The 18476-nt window shown below is 49.8% G+C and overlaps 1 protein-coding gene and 1 long non-coding RNA gene across 3 annotated transcripts; both read right to left on the bottom strand.

Annotated features, from left to right (window-relative positions):
* Positions 1 to 367: 367 nt before the first annotated feature.
* Positions 368 to 4027, bottom strand: LOC146768074 (UBX domain-containing protein 1-like). Its single transcript, XM_085576204.1, has 5 exons — positions 3703 to 4027; positions 3397 to 3450; positions 2786 to 2905; positions 1540 to 2060; positions 368 to 634 (listed from the first exon to the last, which is right to left on the bottom strand). Exons 1-4 carry the CDS (start codon positions 3753 to 3755, stop codon positions 2051 to 2053), a joined length of 237 nt encoding a protein of 78 aa, XP_085432330.1. The 5' UTR covers positions 3756 to 4027; the 3' UTR covers positions 368 to 634; positions 1540 to 2050.
* Positions 4028 to 8122: 4095 nt separating this feature from the next.
* Positions 8123 to 13984, bottom strand: LOC144245968 (uncharacterized). Of its 2 annotated transcripts, XR_014954147.1 has the most exons (4): positions 13836 to 13984; positions 13113 to 13248; positions 10080 to 11460; positions 8123 to 8782 (listed from the first exon to the last, which is right to left on the bottom strand). It is a non-coding gene; the product is annotated as an uncharacterized LOC144245968 (long non-coding RNA). The 2 variants fall into 2 exon arrangements; XR_014954146.1 differs by having other exon boundaries at positions 8123 to 11460.
* Between the last annotated feature and the right edge of the window lie 4492 nt (positions 13985 to 18476).

The raw sequence follows: 18476 nt of genomic DNA, 5'->3' as shown, positions 1-18476 counted from the left end.
ATGATTTTCTCGGGGGTAGGAGCACCCAAAGCCAGCGGAACTGGCCTCAGCCACTTTCCGTGGGATCTCTCCTCTTCCTTCCTCACCAAATTCCCACTGTCAAAACCCAGCTTGAGGCACAGATCCCCATCCCCTCAATCTCTCCAAGGAATTGGGCTCGGATTTCCCAATCCAGCAGGGCAGAAATGCTCTTGTCCTTACTGTACATCCTAATTGCAGTAATGGCTCAAGAAATAATTGAAAGAAATTAAAGGAATGAAGAGAAATTAAATAAGAGCTGCCAGCTCCAACTAAGGGATGTTCAAACCCCTTACCAACAATTTGCTTTAATTAACCGACTCAAACAAAGTAATTAACACCACATTGATACAGTATGATTCTTTTTAATCGAGTTATAGATAAATATTGCAGAATGTAAAAACCTTTGTAAATCCAGAAACTCTTTCAAGAGAGAGACAGGGCACAGCTGCAGAGAGTCTTGGGGAGTTCAGGGGAAAAACCCCAAAGTTTTCAGTGTTTAGCATCTCCCACCCTGTCGTCACTGACAGCAAACACGGCTTCAGCCTCAGGAAAACACGGAGAGTCAGGGATTTTACAGATCCTGGTCTCACCTCAGCCTCTCAGCAGGTACAGTCTGCAGGGAGAGGGAAGAAAAAGGGTCAGAATGGACAGCCTACTTCCAGAAAATCATCACCATTCATAAAGCACTAAGCAGAGCTGTAAGAACTTCCCCAAAGGTTCATTTCCCTGCGGACTGAGGGCTCTCAGTTGAAGCACAGGCTGGACCTGCCAGGGACAGACTCCAGGAACCCCAGAAGTAAAAGCCACTGGGCCAATTCCATAAAACATTCCAAAATCAGGCTCCTAGGATGTGACCATCTCCTCTCTCACCTGGAGGTTGAAGCACAAGGAATGATCTTCCCTCCTGTGGGTTTTCTGGGATCTGCAGTGAACCGCAGGGGGAAGAAAACAAAGCCTGAATGTTTCGCACGACTGGAACAGAAAAGTGGGGAAAAGGGAGGCAGGGGCACTGCTGGGGTGATAACTGGGATCCAGCCTCTCCACACCAATGGAAGCAGAGACTGAGTGACAGAGCCTTTGGGACCACTTTGCTGGGATTCATAGGAAAACGGGTGAGTTTTATTTTGGCAGTAAAGCCAAGCTGCTTCTCACCTCATCAGCCGGGTACAGCAGCAGCACCCGCAGGAACCTGGCCAGGTGGCTCTGCCTGGCAGAGGGCTCCCCACTTCCTGGGAATTGTGTGCTACAGGGCTGTGCCACTGGCCATTAAAACAGTTCCCACCTGGCCCTTCACAAAGGCAAGGTGCTTTTTCCATACAGCAAATGGTTTTTGAATTAAGAAGGTAACACTGGTAATACTCAACTGGAGAAGAAAAAAGTGAGAGCTGTAAAATTTTCCTACGCCAGGCAAAAAAGAAAGCCAAATTAAAACCAAAACAAAAACTAACATAACAATGAAAAAAACAAACCATATCAAGCATGCTTCAAGAGAGTTTAAATCTGAATGAAGTAACTTACTTAGAAGCTTGAAAAGCTGCAATGCTGCAAAAATCTAATGCTGCAAAAAAAAAGGTGCCTTCCCATCCAAACCCATCTGGAATTCCACAATTCTGTGAACAGCTCTGGGCAGAAGGGCTAGATTTCCTTTGTAGTTCAAAAATGCTGCTGCAAGAACACGAAGAGAGATTTCATATACTGTTAAAGTGGCACAACCACATCAAAAATTACGTTTGGAGGTAAAGTGGCAACTCTGCAATTCCAGCTTCTGATACCAAGGACACACGGAGGGCTGAAACCTGGAGGTCCTTACATGACAGGATTTCTAGATTTCTAGAGTTACCCATCCCCAGTTTGCTGCTTAGGGTTAGAAAAGGTGGAATTCTGTTCTTAAGGGGTTACCACATACCATCAATGTGAGAGACGGGGATGCTGATGTTTGATCAGAGTCCTGGAGCAGCCTGGAGCACGCTGGCGTCCCGAACCAGGTCTGCTGCCTTGTCCGTGTAGGGGTAGGGCTTTGTCCTCAGCCTCAGCAGGATCTGTCAGCAAAGGAGGAGAGAAAAGTAGAGTGCACCGGCTCCCAAGTGTGGGGTACCATGTGCTGCTAAGGAAGACCACGTGCTGAAAGTGGTTGGAAGCCAGGCGGGTTTTGGGAGGACAAATTCCATATTACTTCTGCAGGATTCTGTCTACAGTTCCTGCTCTACAAACCAAATACATCAAACAACAACAACAAACAAACAAACAAAAAAACCCCACATTAAATCAACAACAACAAAATAATTACTCCTACCTCAATAACCCCATACTGCCCCAAACCATTCCAAGGAGGGCGGCAGGAGGGGCTGGCAAAGGCAGGGCCCCGCCGGGCCCCCCTCGCCGCTGCCATCCTTCTCCAGCGCCGCCGCTGAGCCGCCTTCAGCCCAAAACCCACCCAAAAATACCCCAAAATCGTCCTAAATGCCCCCAAAAAACCCACCCAAAAATACCCAAACCTTCCTAAAAAGATCCAAAAAACTCACCATAAAATGCCCCAAAACCAGCCCAAAACCCTCCCAAAAATATCCCAAAAAATCCACCCAAAAATACCCTAAAACCCACCAAAGAATACCCCAAAGCCCTCCCGAGAATACCCGAAAACCCTGCCCATAAACACCCTGAAACCCCAAATTAACCACTCTGAACCCCAAAATATCCCTGAGCTCCCCATACCCCAAATTTTCCTCCCCAACCCAAAAATTCCCCCCCGACCCCCAAAATTCACTTCTGGGTCTCGTCCTCGGGGGCCGGCGGCTGCCGGGGCCCCCCCAGGCCCGCGGGCGGCGCCCCCAAACCCGGGGGGAGTTCGGGGTCCGAGTCGGGGTCGTCCTCATGAGCCACCAGCCTGGGGACCCAAAAACCGGGGGGAACCCCGAATCGGGGGGGGACCCAAAATTGGAGGGGGTTCTGGGGGGTTCTGGAAGGTTTTTGGGGCATCCCAGGAGGACTTTTGGGGTCTCAGGGGGTTTTGGGGGTCCCAGAAGGAATTTCAGGGGTCCTAAAGGGAAATTTGGAGGTCACAGGGGGAGTTTTGGGGTCCCAAAGAGAATTTTGGGCGTCCCAGGGAGGGTTTTGGAGTCCTGGGGAGAATTTTGGAGGTTTCAGGGGGTTTTTGGGAGGAATTTTGGGGGTCCTGGGGGGGGGGAGGGGGTTGGGGTCCTGAAGGGAATTTTGGGGGTCTCAGGGGGTTTTTGAGGGTCCCAGGGGGATTTTTGGGGCTTCTGAAGGGAATTTTTGGGTTCCCGAGGCTGTTTTTGGTGATCCCGGGGCTGTTTTTGGGGGATCCCGCCGGGTATTTTTGGGGGTCCCGGGAGTGTTCTTGGGGTCCCCCCTCACCAGTCCATGGCCGGCTCCACTCCCCGGTTCCCGGTCAGCGCCAGCGCCTTCGCCCTGCGGGACCGGGGGGCTCCCGGTTATTTTTGGGGGGTCCCAGAGGGTTCTGAGGGGTTCCCGGGGAGTTTTTTGGGGGTCCCGGTGGAGTTTTGGGGGTCCCGAGGGCTCCGGGGCCTGTCCGTGTGTCCCGCCCCCGCCATAATCCCATTCCCGGTGCCGGTGCCGGGTCCCCTCCGGCTGCTCCCGCCCGCCCTCCCCCGCTGTCCCCCCGGTGCCGCCGCCCTCAGCGCGCCGGGCCCCGAATCCCACCTCCAGCAGCGCCTCCAGAGCCGCCCGAGCCCGGTCCCACCGCCCGCCGCCATCACGGCGGCGCCGGGCTCGCGACACGTGGGGGACGGCGGCCGGCGAGGGACAGAGAGGCACAAAGCGTTCCGGTACGGACGGCGGCCGGAACGGGACAGAAAGCCTCCCTCGCCGCTGCCATCTTAATCCGGCGCCGCCGCGGAGCCGCCTCCAGCCCTCCCCTCACTCACAGACACCGCCCCGCTCGCCGCTCGCTGCCGCCCCTCGCCCCTCCCGCCGGTTTTGCCGGGCGCTGGCTGGGGGGCTGCAGTACCGCCCTGTGCCCACAAGGCGGCAGCACTTTTCAAGCGAGTCCGCGCCAAGCCACTCGCAAGAGGGCGGCCGCGGGCGGCCGGGCTGCAGTACCGCCCTTTGTCCACAAGGCGGCAGCACTTTTCAAGCGAGTCCGCGCCAAGCCACTCCCAAGAGGGCGGCCGTGGGTGGTGGGGCCACAGTACCGCCCTGTGTTCACAAGGCGGCAGCACTTTTCAAGCGAGTCCGCGCCAAGCCACTCCCAAGAGGGCGGCGGGGCCGCAGTACTGCCCTGTGTTCACAAGGCGGCAGCACTTTTCAAGCGAGTCTGCGCCAAGCCACTCGCAAGAGGGCGGCCGTGGGTGGCGGGGCTGCAGTACCGCCCTGTGTCCACAAAGCGGCAGCACTTTTCAAGCGAGTCCGCGCCAAGCCGCTCCCAAGAGGGCGGCCGGGCTGCAGTACCGCGCTTTGTCCACAAGGCGGCAGCACTTTTCAAGCGAGTCCGTGCCTAGCCGCTCCCAAGAAGGCAGCCGGGCTGCAGTACCGCCCTGTGCCCACAAGGCGGCAGCACTTTTCAAGCGAGTCCGCGCCAAGCCACTCGGTGGTTTTGCCGGGCACTGGCTGGGGGGCTGCAGTACCGCTCTCTGCCCACACGGCGGCAGCACCGCGCCGTCCCCGCCGGCACGGCCTCGGCAGCGAACGCCCCAAAGCGTCCGCGCGGGAAAGAACGGAACAAAAAGCCTGCCTGCGACCCGACAGGAACCGAAAGAAAAAAGCTTTCCTCTTAAGCTGCATTTCAATATGCTTTATTTTTCTATTTTTCATATTTATATTCACATTCGGATTTGTAATGGATATTGATGGAAAATTATATTTTCATAATTTCTTACATTTATTCCTATTATATTTTATTTCAGATTTTTATACGTATCTTAATAGGTATCAGTAGAAGTCAGGGGAGGGTGTGTGGCTGGGGGCGGGGCCAGGGGAGGGGGTAAGGACGGGGTGGGGGTTAGGGGGAGGGGGTCAGCATTGGGGGCGTGGTTAGGGGCGGGGTCAGGGTGTGGGGGAGGGGGTGGAGGGTGGGTCAGGGAAGGGGTTAGGGTAGAGGGAGGATTCAGGGTGGGGGTGTGGCTACCAGACAGACCCCTCCCCTACCCAAAAATATTGTCAGGCGCAGCAGTAGAAAATCTGATGCTACCAGGGAGTAAAAATTTTTATTTTTACTTTGATGCTCCCAGGGAGTAGAAATTTTTATTTTTAAAGTTGTTTTCTTTTTTTACTTCCTCGGAGCACAGTATTTTCTACTCCTGCTTTTTTATTCTAAGTACAGAAAGGAAAAAAAAGAGAGAAAGAGAAGGAGACAGTGAGAAGAAGAGGAGAGAGTGATAAGGAGAGAGAGAGGGAGAAGAAGAAAAGGAGAGAGCAGGAAGAGGAGAGAGTAAGGAAAAAGAGAGATGAGGAAGACAAGAGAGTGAGAAGAAAAAGAGGAGAGAGGAGGAAGAGGAGTGAGAAGAAAGGGAGAGAGATGAAGAAGAGTGTGAGAAGGACAGGAGAGAGCAAGAAGAAGAGGAAAGTGTGAGAGGAAGAAGAGAGTGTGAGAAGGAAAGGAGAGAGTGACAAGAGGAAGAGAGAGGAGGAAGAGGAGTAAGTGAGAGGAAGAAGAGGAGAGAGGAGGAAGATGAGAGAGAGGAGAGAGTGAGAAGGAGAGAGGAGGAAAAGGAGAGAGTGAGAAGGAGAGAGTGAGATGAAGAGGAGAGAGTGAGAAGTGGAGAGAGTGGGAGGAAGAAATGAGAAGAAGAAGAAAGGAGGAAGAAGAGAGAGGAGGAAGAGGAGAAAGTGAGAGGAAGAAGAGGAGACGGAGAGGAGGAAGAGGAGAGAGAAGAAGAATAGGAGAGAGGAGGAAGAGCAGCGAGTGTGAAGGAGGAGAGAAGAGGAAGAGGAAAGAGAGAGAAGGAAAGGAGAGAGTGAGATGAAGAGAGTGTGAGAAGAAGAGGACAGAGTGAGAAAAGAGAGTGAGAAGAAGAGGAGAGAGGAGAAAGAGGAGAGAGTGAGAAGAAAAGGAGAGATGAAGAGAGTGTGAGAAGAAGAGAGGAGAGAGTGACAAGAGGAAGAGAGGAGGAAGAGGAGTAAGTGAGAGGAAGAAAAAGAGAGAGAGAGGAGGAAGATAAGAGAGAGAAGGAGAGTGAGAAGAGGAGAGAGGAGGAAGAGGAGAGAGGAGGAAGAGGAGAGAGGAGGAAGAGGAGAGAGGAGGAGAAAAGGAGAGAGAGAGATGAAGAAGAGAGTGTGAGAAGAGGAGAGAGTGAGAAGAAGAGGAGAGAGTGAGAAGAAGAGAGAGAAGGAAGAAGTGAGAGGAGGAAGAGGAGAAAGTGAGGAGAGGAGGAAGAGAAGAGACTGAGAAGAAAAGGAGAAAGATGAAGAAGAGAGTGAGAAGAAGAGGAGAGCGTGAGAAGAAGAAAAGAGAGTGAGAACAAGAAGAGGAGAGGAAGAGGAGAAAGTGAGAAAAGGAGAGAGGAGGAAGAGGAGCAAGTGAGAAGGAGAGAGTGAGATGAAAAGGAGAGTGTGAGAAGAAGAGAGAGTGAGATGAAGAAGAGGAGAGTGAGAGGAGAGAGTAAGATGAAGAGGAGAGAGTCAGAGGAAGAAGAAAGAGGAGGAAGAAGAGAAAGTGAGAAGAAGAGGAGAGGAAAAGGAGAGAGAGAGGAGGAAAAGGAGAGAGAGAAGAAAAGGAGAGAGGTAAGAAGTGGAGAGAGTGAGGAAGAAGAAGAGAGAGGAAGAAGAGGAGAAAGTGAGGAGAAAGGAGGAAGAGGACAGAGTGAGAAGAAAAGGAGAGAGTGAGATGAAGAAGAGGAGAGGGTGAGAAGAATAAGAGGAGAGAGTGAGAGGAAGAAGAGGAGAGAGGAGGAAGAGGACAGAGTGAGGAGAAAAGGAGAGAGAGATGAAGAGAGTGTGAGAAGAGGAGAGAGTGTGAGGAGAGAGTGTGAGAAGAGGACAGAGTGAGAAGAAGAGAGAACAAGAAGAGGAGAGAGGAAGAAGAGGAGAGGAGGAAGAGGACAAAGTGAGGAGAGAGGAGGAAGAGGAGCGAGTGAGAAGGAGAGAGTGAGATGAAGAAAAGGAGAGTGTGAGAAGAAGAGGAGAGTGAAAGGAGAGAGTAAGAAGAAGAGGAGAGTGTCAGAGGAAGAAGAAAGAGGAGGAAGAGGAGAAAGTGAGGAGAGGAGGAAGAGGAGTGAGAAGAAAAGGAGAGAGAGAGAAGAGGAGGAGAGTGTGAGAAGAAGAGGAGAGAGAGTGAGAAGAAGAGGAGAGAGGAGGAAGAGGAGTGAGGAGAGAGGAGGAAGAGGAGTGAGGAGAGAGGAGGAAGAGGAGTGAGGAGAAGAGGAGAGAGCGAGGAGAAGACGAGGATAGTGAGAGGAAGAAGAAGAGAGAAGAAGAGAGCAAGAAGAAAGAGTGAGAAGAAGAAAAGGAAGAGAGTAAGAAGAAAACAGAGCAAGAAAAATAAAAGAGAGATAAAAAGAAAAACTAAAAAAGTCAGATTGGAAAGAGAAAGGCAAAAGAAAGGAGGGGTAAAGAGAAAAAGAGTGAAAGACAAACAGAAAAGGAAGCAGTTGAAATGAAAGAGAAAAGCAAATAGAGAGACAAGAAAAAGAAGAAATAGAGCTGAAAACCTACAGGAAAACAAATGGAGAGACTGAACACAAGGTAGGGTTCAAGAGAGAAAGAAATAGAGAGCTAGACAAAAAAGTTAAAGTTGGACAGAAAAGGAAAAAGGGTCAGAGACAAAGACAATGATAGCAAGTGTTAGAAAGACAAAGGCTGACAAAGGAAAAAAAAAGAAGAAAACATAGTGAAACCTAGATTGAAAGAGACAGACAAAGAGACATGGGGAAATACATGTAGAGGAATGGAAGAAAATAGGGTGAGAAGGAAATAGGGTGAGAGAAACATGGAGATGTGTTAGAAATGGAAACAAAGGAAAACACAGGCAGAGACAAAGAGTTACACATGGAAGGATAAAGTGAGTAATATACTAAGGAGGAAAGTAAGAGGCAAAGGGAGAAAAAGGGTGAAAATGATAGGACTCAACCACACCAAAGAAAGACAGGAGATGAATGGTGGGCAGGGCAGAGGGTAAGAGGCATCATTATTAGGGCTGATTAATCTTTATTCCTTTAATTTAAACTTCAGCAATACACAGGGAAACAATGCATACAAATGCAAGTACAGAGACAAATACAACAAAGAATACATCATACCTAGGCACACAAGTACAAGTCCAATTTACATACAGCAAAATACATCAAAAGACAGGAACAACTGCAAAGACAGAACAATATAATGTACTACAAGCCAAATACATATTGACACAATATAACCGTATCTCCATTTCAGAAAAGTCCACAACGCTTTTATTGTTATGACGCACCCGGAACAAAAACGGCGCAAAACGCTCCGCCGACGTGCACGCCCCCTTCGCGTTACGCACAAACTCACATTCACGGCAACTCGCTCCGGAGACTCCCAAAAAATCCTCCTGCCTGATGAAAACCCCCCCTGAAAGGCAAAGGCCATACACACAAGGTTGTATCTGCTCCACACACACACACAGCTGCAGACACAAGCACACACAAACTCTCACAGACAGACACAGACAGTCACACTCTCACACATTCTTCTGCTGACACGCTGGCTGCCACCCTTACGTGAAACGCTGCACTGAAGAATATGCTTAAACGCTTCTTCTGACCGCAGGACCTCCATGTCAAATGGTAGATTCCAGGAAATTCTGTAGGGACCCGGGGACCTACGAGACAAGGGGAGGCGGTCAGTGACTGACTATCTGAGAGCTAGGAGCTATACCAACTCTGGGCCCATCAGTGTTGTACCCCAAACCCCGTAGAGAACAGATGAACGGCAAAGCTTTATAACTGCTCTACCTGAGCGTGACTACTTGCCCGGGCAAGGCAGCTCCGATCATAATTGCCACAACAGAGGTGCATACAACATAAGGCAACGTAGGTACATACAGTATAAGCACAAACAACATAAGCCAACGTAGGTACGTACAGTATAAGCACAAACAACATAAGCCAACGTAGGTACGTACAGTATAAGCACAAACAACATAAGCCAACGTAGGTACATACAGTGTAAGCACAAACAATATAAGCTAACATAGGTAGGCACAACATACGCACATACAATAGAAGCAGACACAGGTAGGTGCATCATAAGTGCATACAACGTAAGCTGACAGAGATACAAGATAAGTGAGGACTTGATATAATTCTCCAGAAGACTAATTTTTGAGCCCTATATCCTTTGAGAAGGCAGATGCTACGGAACTACTGTGGTCAGGTGATGAGGGGCTAATAAGCTCCGTACGGAAGTCCATGAGAAGGGCTACCAAAACTGAGAATGAAGACGGATGAGAACATCTCGTGTACATCGTCCGGACCCAAAAAGTGAATATGTAAAAATGCCAGAATAATTGATATCCGGGAAGGTACGTGAGCAAAATATGGCCAATACGGCACAAAATGATGTTGCTAAAGCATGGAGATGTAACAAAGGCCTATGACACAGACAACGTGACACGGACACAGACAACGTGACACGGACACAAGTGGAAACTGCCTGGCAATTTCACCTTATGGACCCAAGATTCCTAGCCCAAGATGAGCCATGGGCTGATGATGCCAAAGAAAAGAAAGCCCTAGGGCAGTAGCACTTGATGATGACATGCAACTCCTTTCAAGATGTTAGTGCCAAAGCACTTAAGAGGAAGCCTAAGAAGCTCAGTAGGCCTAGAGAAGGAAGAAATGACTACAGGGTGACTGTAGCTATAGCTCCAGACATGAAGGCGGGCTCCTATGGTGAAAAGATCCACGACAACGTCAAGAGTCAAAGAAGGCCGCCGATGCGAACGTCACGAGAACCAGAGAGGGATCGGAACTGCCCTGCCCGGCGAAGACTCTGGGGGGGCTGAGGAGAAACCCTCTCCCTTTGCTCCCGAGGGGCCCGTCCCACTATGGGCCTATTCTCCAAGCTAACATCAAATAGCCTCCTGTGATAGTAAAGGTTTTCCCCCCATCTCCCACCTACTGGCCCCAGCACTTGGCTTTTGCAAGACAACCGGATGGAATCCAATGTCAGTTGGATGTGGACGGCGAGACGTTCTCTGCATCAGCTTCGGTGCTGCTGTTTCCAAACTTCAGCTACGCTCCTCCTCAGGGTACCTAAGACAAAACAGAAAATGCAACTAGTGCCCACGAAAAGAGGAATCCCCGAAACTCCGACACACCGCTGCCCCGGCTCACCTGAAGTCTCAATTTGACTCCACAAGCTGCCTGGAGGATACCTGAAAAACAAAAAGGTACACACTTAGCATGCTGCTGCATAAGGGTCACCTGTGAGTCACCGTGCCAAAATGCCAACTCACCCGCTCGCCTCTGTTCCTTCACACAGCTAGGGCAGCGACAGCACCTGCAAAAAAACAAAGCAAAACAACCCACACTGAGATACTGTGAAAACAACATCCCCCTGACCTGAAAAGCACACCCACCCAGACTTTACGCTTGCACCCACCTGGCCTTGGACATCCAGACATCCGGACCAGAGACATCTTGCAAGATGACTGCCTAAAATAAAACAAAGTAACCAAGAGTGGATGCTTAGAATTGCACCAAAACCTGAAACCTGAGCAAGAACAACTCCTTCTGTCCACTGCTCACCTGGCACACAGGGCCTTGACTGCTGCTATCTGCCTGGACCTCCTAAAAATAAAGGCAAAGAACACTGCTGTAACATGGTCACTATTTAGGCTTCCCCTGAAAATGCAAACAATGACTGACCCGATCATGGGAAAACCCTCACCCAGGACTGGGGCTCTCTGCCACTGATCTGAACTGTCTGCATCTGAAAGGAAGTTAGGACTAGTGTCAAATGGCTGCAGGACAACTTAACAGCACCAAACATGTTATGTCAATCTCCTGATACAATCTAGAGCCCAACTACACCCTGCAAATTACAAATTTCAAGTCCCCAGGACTTGTGCTATTACAGGCTATGCAGCAGGGCAGAGCAGCTGTGGGACAAATACGTGCAGACACCCGTGACACAGGACAGGGAGAGAGAGCTTTTGAGGAGAAGAAAGGACCGAGAGACCCAAAGAACACAGAGTGCACCAGAGACAAGTGACAGGACACACACCAGAACTGCTCTGCCCTGAGCACCTCAGCACTGTGATCAAAACAGACACTTTCCCTTTAGCTGGTCTAAGGGGACACTTCTTGCACATCCCTGCCCCCAAAGCTGATTCAAAAGGCCCTCCCAGCACCCCACTTTCACCCCCTCTGTGGGCCTTAGCCCTCCACTTATCTCTCTGGCATCTGGGGATGAGAATCCATGTCGCGTGGCAATGGAGGCTGCTTCGCCTGCGGGGAATGTCCTATGGTCACCGGGCTGTGGTCCCGTGCTCAGCTACAATCGAGAACACCAAACATCACTGCATGATCTTAGCTGCACAGCAGCCACAACCCAGCAATTCTGCTGCTCACCATTATTCTCCTGAGAACGCCGGGCAAATAATCCACTTTGCTGTGTTGTGCCAAAAACACGCCCGGCCCTTAACAGGGAGAGACCCTGTCAGGCACCGCCTCAGAGAAGAACCGAGCTGTACTGGGGGGACACACCCAGCCAACGTGTACAAGTTAAACAGAATTTTCTCTCAGAACTGGGACTTTCAGCACCCCCCAGGTGCTACTCGACTGCCACAGACACACAGAGGGCTTCGTGAGGTGCTCTGGGGTTGGCCAGTCCTGCTCCAAGCTCTGCTGATGCCCCTGTGGTTTTAAGGATGTCCTCAAGGAGGTGGTAGAACCTCGCAGTATTTGCCCTTGGAGCTTAATTTCTGAAGTTTTCTTTGGGAAACACATCCACTTCCTACTTAACAATGCAGTCCCCTCTCCTGCTCTCGGGAAGAGCTGCCCACAGGCATGGGAACCACCTCTCCTCTCCTCTGCCCTTAAAACACTGTGTTACTGAGGCCAACTACTTCCAGACCAAGACTGTCCATGCAGGGACAGTGTCTCTTCTCTTTAGGGTCAGGGAAAAAGGGCAGAAGCACCCACAGAGATTCACTGCCCCTCTTGAGCACAAAGCACCGTGAATCTGCACCTCCTTCTGCTTGCAGGGAAGATAATAAAATATATTTTATTTAATATTATATTATATTTAATATTAATTATAGTTAATATTATAATAAAGATAATATAAAATATAATAGGGAGCCCTACAAACTGACATCAGGAACCTGGACTGGTGAGTTTTCTTTCCCAGGGAAAATGGCCTGTGATTGTGCCCAGAGCTCCTTGGGTCTTAGGGTGAGGCTGACTGGAAATAATCCGAATATTAAAGGATATATTCAGACCCCAGCTGCCCCCCCCCCCCAAACTTGTGCTTTTCTGACAGTGCCAAGGGAGCCCTTCAAACTGACGCCAGGAACCTGGGCTGCTGAATTTGCTTTCACCAAGTAGATATCCCTCATTTATTCCCAGGGCCCTGCAATGCCCCTGGGTTGTCAGGTCCTAAATTTCCTTTTGCCTCCTCAATGTCAAAACAGCGCAGGATTTCTCCCAGTCCAAATCTCCCACCCCCAAGTACTCAGGGTTTTTTATTTCTTACCAAATACCTGTTGCAAACTGACAGTACAAAGCTTGGGGCTTGATATTTTCTGTGCTGGATTTCACCTCAAGAAATCTGCCACCATAAAACCCTAACCACAACCACCTTGCTTTGCTCACAAATCACAACCTTCAGACCAGCATTATGGCACCTTACCCACTGGCCCTCCACTGGCACCTTCCCAAAGCATTCCAGTACATTCCAGTAGTACTCTGCATTTTCAGTGGGCATTCTGTCAGACCCACATCCTGACACTAAAAATGCACCAAGGAATTCTACAATAGCCATTAGGAAGGCATAACAATTCTCTAAAAGTCACCAGAGAAAGCCTTCAAAATTCCCCTAAATATTCCTAATAGCCCTGCAAAAAAAAAACAAACACTCAAGGAAGCCTGCTCAGCCTCCAAACCCCTTCCTGTTGCTCTCTAGCCCACAGATGTCATCCCTACCTTTTAGCAGCGGGTCCTGTTGTCCTCTGAGGGTTCTGGCGTTGTCCTGGTGCGAGGGTCGCTGCCCTGTCCCACTGGGAGGCTTCCGGTGTGGTCTCGCTGTCAGGCTTGCTATGCTGTGCTGCTGTTGTTGGGGCTGAAAAGGGAAAAGGCTGCTTAGGGTGAGGTACGGGTGGCGTGAGGGGTGCCCTAACTTGCCTCCTAAGCTGTACCCTGTAGCCCTGATCTCCACTGGACTGTCCAGCCCTCAAGGCCTCACCCTTTACCCCTGACCCCTCCCTCTGCCCCCCAGCCCTCAGGCTCTGGCTGTCACCCTCAAGCCCCCTCTCAGCTGCCCCTCAGCTCCTGTGTGCCACCCTTAATCCCTCTCCTCTGCCCCTCAGCCCCCAGCTTCTCTGTGTCACCCTCCAGCTGCCCCTGCCCCCCTCAGCATCTCTCTGTGTCACCCACTGTCCCCTCCCCTGTTCCCCCCTCAGCTCCCAGCCTCCGTCACCCTCAAGGCCCCACAGTGCCCCTCAAGCTGCCCCTCAGCCTCTATGCCATGAAAAGACCCTAAAACCCCATAAAAATGCCCTAAAAAAACCCCACATCTTCAAAATGCCTTAAAACCCCCACAAAAACATAAAAATAGCCTCAGAACGCCCTTAAAATACAATAAAAATACCCTACTTTAAGACACCCCTAAAAGCCCCCAAAGAAGCTTTTAAAAAAAAAAATCCCTACATATTCCGAAGAGCTCTTAGAACAGCTCCATAATCCTTAAAACACATCGATAAGACCCTAAAAACCAGCGCAGCGAGGGAGGCTGGAAGATGCGGAGCCGCGCTCCCGGCCCCGGGCGCAGCGCGGCTCCGGCAGGAAAGCGGCTCCTCCGGCAGGCAGAGGCGGCGCCGCGCCGGCAGACACCGCCCCCAGCCCCCGGCCCGGCGGGGCCGGCACCGGGCCCGGGGGGCCCCGGCGGCGCCCGAGCCCCGCGCCCGGAGCGGACGGAGCGGCGGCACCGGCCGGCACCGGCCCCGGCCGCCCTCGGCCCGCGGAGCCGCCTCCAGCCCTCCCCTCACTCACAGACACCGCCCCGCTCGCCGCTCGCTCCCGCCCCTCGCCCCTCCCGCCGCTTCGGCCGGGCTCCGGCTGGGGGGCTGCAGTACCGCCCTGTGCCAACAAGGCGGCAGCACTTGTCCAGAGGGTCCGCGACACGATGGCGGCCCGTGGGGACCTTGACGGAGAGAGGCGTTTTTCGCCCATGCCTGTCGGCTACCGCCAAAAACCCGCACGCTCGCGGTGCTGCTGACCCCACAGCCCGTGTGCACGACACCCGAAACTCCGCGGAAAATCCCGTCGGGGGGCGCCGGCGTTGCGCGCAATTCAGGCAGTGTAAAATACAGACACGGGTCCTCGAATTTCAACGTCCTCGTTTTCGCGCCCTCTCGAGAAGGTCAAGCGAGGCCGCGCCACGCCACTCCCAAGATGGCGGCCGCGGGCGGCGGGCTGCAGTACCGCTCTCTGCCCACACGGCGGCAGCACCGCGCCGTCCCCGCCGGCACGGCCTCGGCAGCGAACGCCCCAAAGCGTCCGCGCGGGAAAGAACGGAACAAAAAGCCTGCCTGCGACCCGATAGGAACCGAAAGAAAAAAGCTTTCCTCTTAAACTGCATTGCAACAAGGCTTGGTTTTATATTTTTCAGATTTATACTCACAGTCGGATTTGTAATGGATATTGATGGAAAATTGTATTTTTATCATTTCTTAGATTTATTCCTATTCTATTTTATTACATTTTATTTTTTATACATATCTTATTAGATTGCTTACATATTTCTATAGTTAGATTTAGATTTCTAAAAGGTTTATATTGCTTAAAATAAAACCCTGCCTCTATCCAAGTAAAAATCTTTTAAAAAAAACCCTTTATTTAAACTCAATTTAAATGTATCTCTACTTTTCGCATTTATATTCAAATTTATATTTTAAATGTAGATTGATGTATGATGCTATTTATAGTCTATCTCTTCCTAATACTAATTTTTATTTCTATTTCATATTTTTATATATACACCTGTATACATTGATTATATATTTCCACATTTAGAATGATATCAAACTAAAATGTATATTCATATCTTTTCCATTAAAACCCTGCCTCCAACCAAATAAAAACAAAAAAGCCCTTTCTTTAAACGATTTTCGAATATTTTTATATTTTTTTCATCATTATAGCCACCTTTTAACTTCTACTTTATATTGATGTATTTATAAATATATTTTATACATATATAATAAGGTAGCGAGATAGATAAACTATTTTTTAAATTCTATTTCATACACACTGCTAATACTTATGTTTACTTACCTTTGAATTTTTATATAGATCTTAACGTATTTAGGATATATTTCTATACAAAGATTTCTAATTTTATTTTATTTCTATTTATAATTTTTATAATAAAACCCCTACCTAATACCAAATAGAAAATAAAAATCCCCTTTATTCTAAATTATATTTAAATATTTCTATATTCCTATTTTTGATTTTTACAAGTACTTATCTATTCTATCACAACATATTGAGGTACTATATTTCGATATATAGTATTTATGACATGAAATGCGTTATAATAAGACACATACAGTAAAATACGCATTAGGTACTGTATTGATTCCTATTGTTTTGTAATATTCATATATCCACATGTATTAATTATACATTTCTATACGGATATTTATGTTTATAATCGATATTTATATGCATATAAGCATATAAAATACTCCATATCAAACAAGGTTATACCTAATAGTAATGGACGGCATTATTTATATTACACGTTTAAGTTATATGTTTTCCATTTACATTTAAAATTGAAGTTTCATATTCCCATTATCATGTTTATGCATGTGTTCTATTTCATTAGAGTTCTAGTTAAAACACTGCAGTTATAATCGAATTCCTAAAAATAAAATGCCAAAACAAACAGCATCAAATTCCCACCAGTACCGTCCAAAAAATTCAGAAAGGCTCCACCAGCCAAACAACTACCAGCAAAAAAAAACCCGCACTACACTCCTTTCACTAGCAGCTCTTATCACGTCACAAAAACGAAACAAACATTTTAAAAACCCTATAGACACCCACACAGCAAATCACAAAAACCACTCTAAAGGAAAAAAAAAAAAGCCAACTAACTTACCATACTCCAAACCATACAAGAGACTCCCAACGATTCTAAAAAAAATAATAACCAAAACTCTACCACTACTTTAACTCATAAAGAGAACCCAATGCTCTATAAAATTAACTAAAAAAACCCACCAAATAATTACAGATATAAAAATATGGGAACCACGAAGAAAAAAAAATTCACCCCCCAAATAAAATAAACACCTAAAGAGATCCACCATGGAAATGCCCATGCTCCCAAAAATAAAACCAATAAAAAACAACAACCAAACACATCAGACTACAAAAAAAAATATATATATTAACAACAACAAAATAGGTATTCCTAACTCAAGAAACAAAAATTGCCTCAAACCATCAAAACACAAATACCACCTAGAAATAAACACGTCGCCAAAAGAGAAATGTAACCACAAACAATATCTCCCAAGTTCTCTGCAACAATGAAACATATACGGCAATCAAATAAGCCAAATGAATGAAACCCCTATAATGTAATAAACAAGAATGCATTAATCAATATTAAATAAACCTCACCGATTAACTCCAGGCCACTCCCTCAAGCCCAGCAAAACAAATACTACGCCCTCGCGCTAATAAAAGCCTCCACAACCGAATTGAAAAACGACCCTCTACTCCATGCTCCGACCCATAAAAACCAGTGTAAACCTTTAGAAACGCATCCTTAAAAAACCTAAGAACCGATCAAAAATAAATCCAACAACAACACTCAACCCAAAAACAAAAACCGTGCCACGAGCACCCGAAGCAAGAACCGTAACAACCAAGAAGCGCCCGAGGCCCTTCTCCTACAGCGACGCCGATCAAAAGCCACCGATCCCAGGAGCTCCTCAGGAGCGCCTCAAAACCAGCGCAGCGAGGGAGGCTGGAAGATGCGGAGCCGCGCTCCCGGCCCCGGGCGCAGCGCGGCTCCGGCAGGAAAGCGGCTCCTCCGGCAGGCAGAGGCGGCGCCGCGCCGGCAGACCCCCGCCCGCTGCCCCCGGCCCGGCGGGGCCGGCACCGGGCCCGGGGGGCCCCGGCGGCGCCCGAGCCCCGCGCCCGGAGCGGACGGAGCGGCGGCACCGGCCGGCACCGGCGCGGCGCCCGCGCCGCCTCCCCCGCCCACCGGCCCGGCCAAAGCTCCGCTCGGCTCCGCACGGCTCGCACCGGCGCGGCTCCGGCGGGCCCGCGGCAGCCCAGCCGCGCCCAGCTCCCCTTCCGCCCCGGCCAGCCCCGGCACTGCCGGCAGGGCTCCGCGCCGCACCCTTCGCTGCCGGGCCGGGGGCAGAAGAAGCGCCCCGAATGCAGCGGCACAGCCCGATCCCCGCCCTGCCAGCGCTGCCACGGCTGCAGCTCCCTTCCTCTGCAGCCCCGACTCTGACGCCACGCTCCGGCGCTCACCTCACCCCAACAAGGGAAAAGAAATGTAGGCTCCCCTTCAACTGCGTCCTCTAGAAGAGAAGAAAAGAAGCGCCTTGCCTCAAACCATGGCAAAAGGGGGCTTTTTACCTCAGTCCAAACCCCTTAAAAGGGGGGACAACAGGACTGCCCCCTCCAATTCAACCTCAGGATGACGAAATTTCAAAGGGAAAGGGGAAAAGTCCCCGCTACAAAGGTGCACCGGCTCACCTCCTTGGCTGCTGCTTCTCGACACAAAGATTTGTCCCTCGGCTCCACCTATGAGCAATGCTCCACGTATCCAGGTGGGGATCCAGGTGGGGATCCAGGTGATTCCCCAGACCCTGTCCGAAGCGCCCACCGTCCTTCCAGGAGACAGCCCCGGGAGCCCCCCAAAAACTCCTCCAGCAACTCCGTGCAAAAGAGATGTGAGGAAAACCCCCTAAATCAGCCACCGAAGGAGCCGCCCCCTCCTCATCATCCTCACAGCTCACACCTGGGGCTGCTGTGAGCCCTCCACATCCTCACAGCTCACACCTGCTGCTCTTGCCACTCTCCAACAGCGTCTCTCCATCTCCAGCACGCATCCCAATTCTCACAGACACAGATCCAACAGAAATCTGCTACGGGTGTCTACTTTTCTTAATCCATCTGATTACACAATTAAAAAACATATACACCAAACATCCTGATCCAGTTTCAGTCACAAGCCCAGCCCCAGCATCCATGTCAGAGGCATAAAGGGATGTGGCAGCAAGAACCCCACAGTCCCTGTGCCAGCCCTTCGGATCC

The sequence above is a fragment of the Lonchura striata genome, chromosome 3 (genome assembly GCF_050655825.1).
Source record: "Lonchura striata isolate lonStrDom1 chromosome 3, ASM5065582v1, whole genome shotgun sequence".
Taxonomy (NCBI): Eukaryota; Metazoa; Chordata; class Aves; order Passeriformes; family Estrildidae; genus Lonchura; species Lonchura striata.
The sequence above is the reverse complement of the archived record's forward strand: the minus strand, read 5'-3'. Positions and strand labels throughout refer to the sequence as shown.

Excerpts from the sequence above, each read along its gene's own strand:
- LOC146768074 (XM_085576204.1), bottom strand. The coding sequence starts at position 3,755 with ATGGCGGCGGGCGGTGGGACCGGGCTCGGGCGGCTCTGGAGGCGCTGC. Across the intron at positions 3,451-3,702 it reads CTCTGGAGGCGCTGCTGGAG|GGCGAAGGCGCTGGCGCTGA; the intron begins GTGGGATTCGGG and ends CCGGTCCCGCAG. Across the intron at positions 2,906-3,396 it reads GTGGAGCCGGCCATGGACTG|GCTGGTGGCTCATGAGGACG; the intron begins GTGAGGGGGGAC and ends TTGGGTCCCCAG.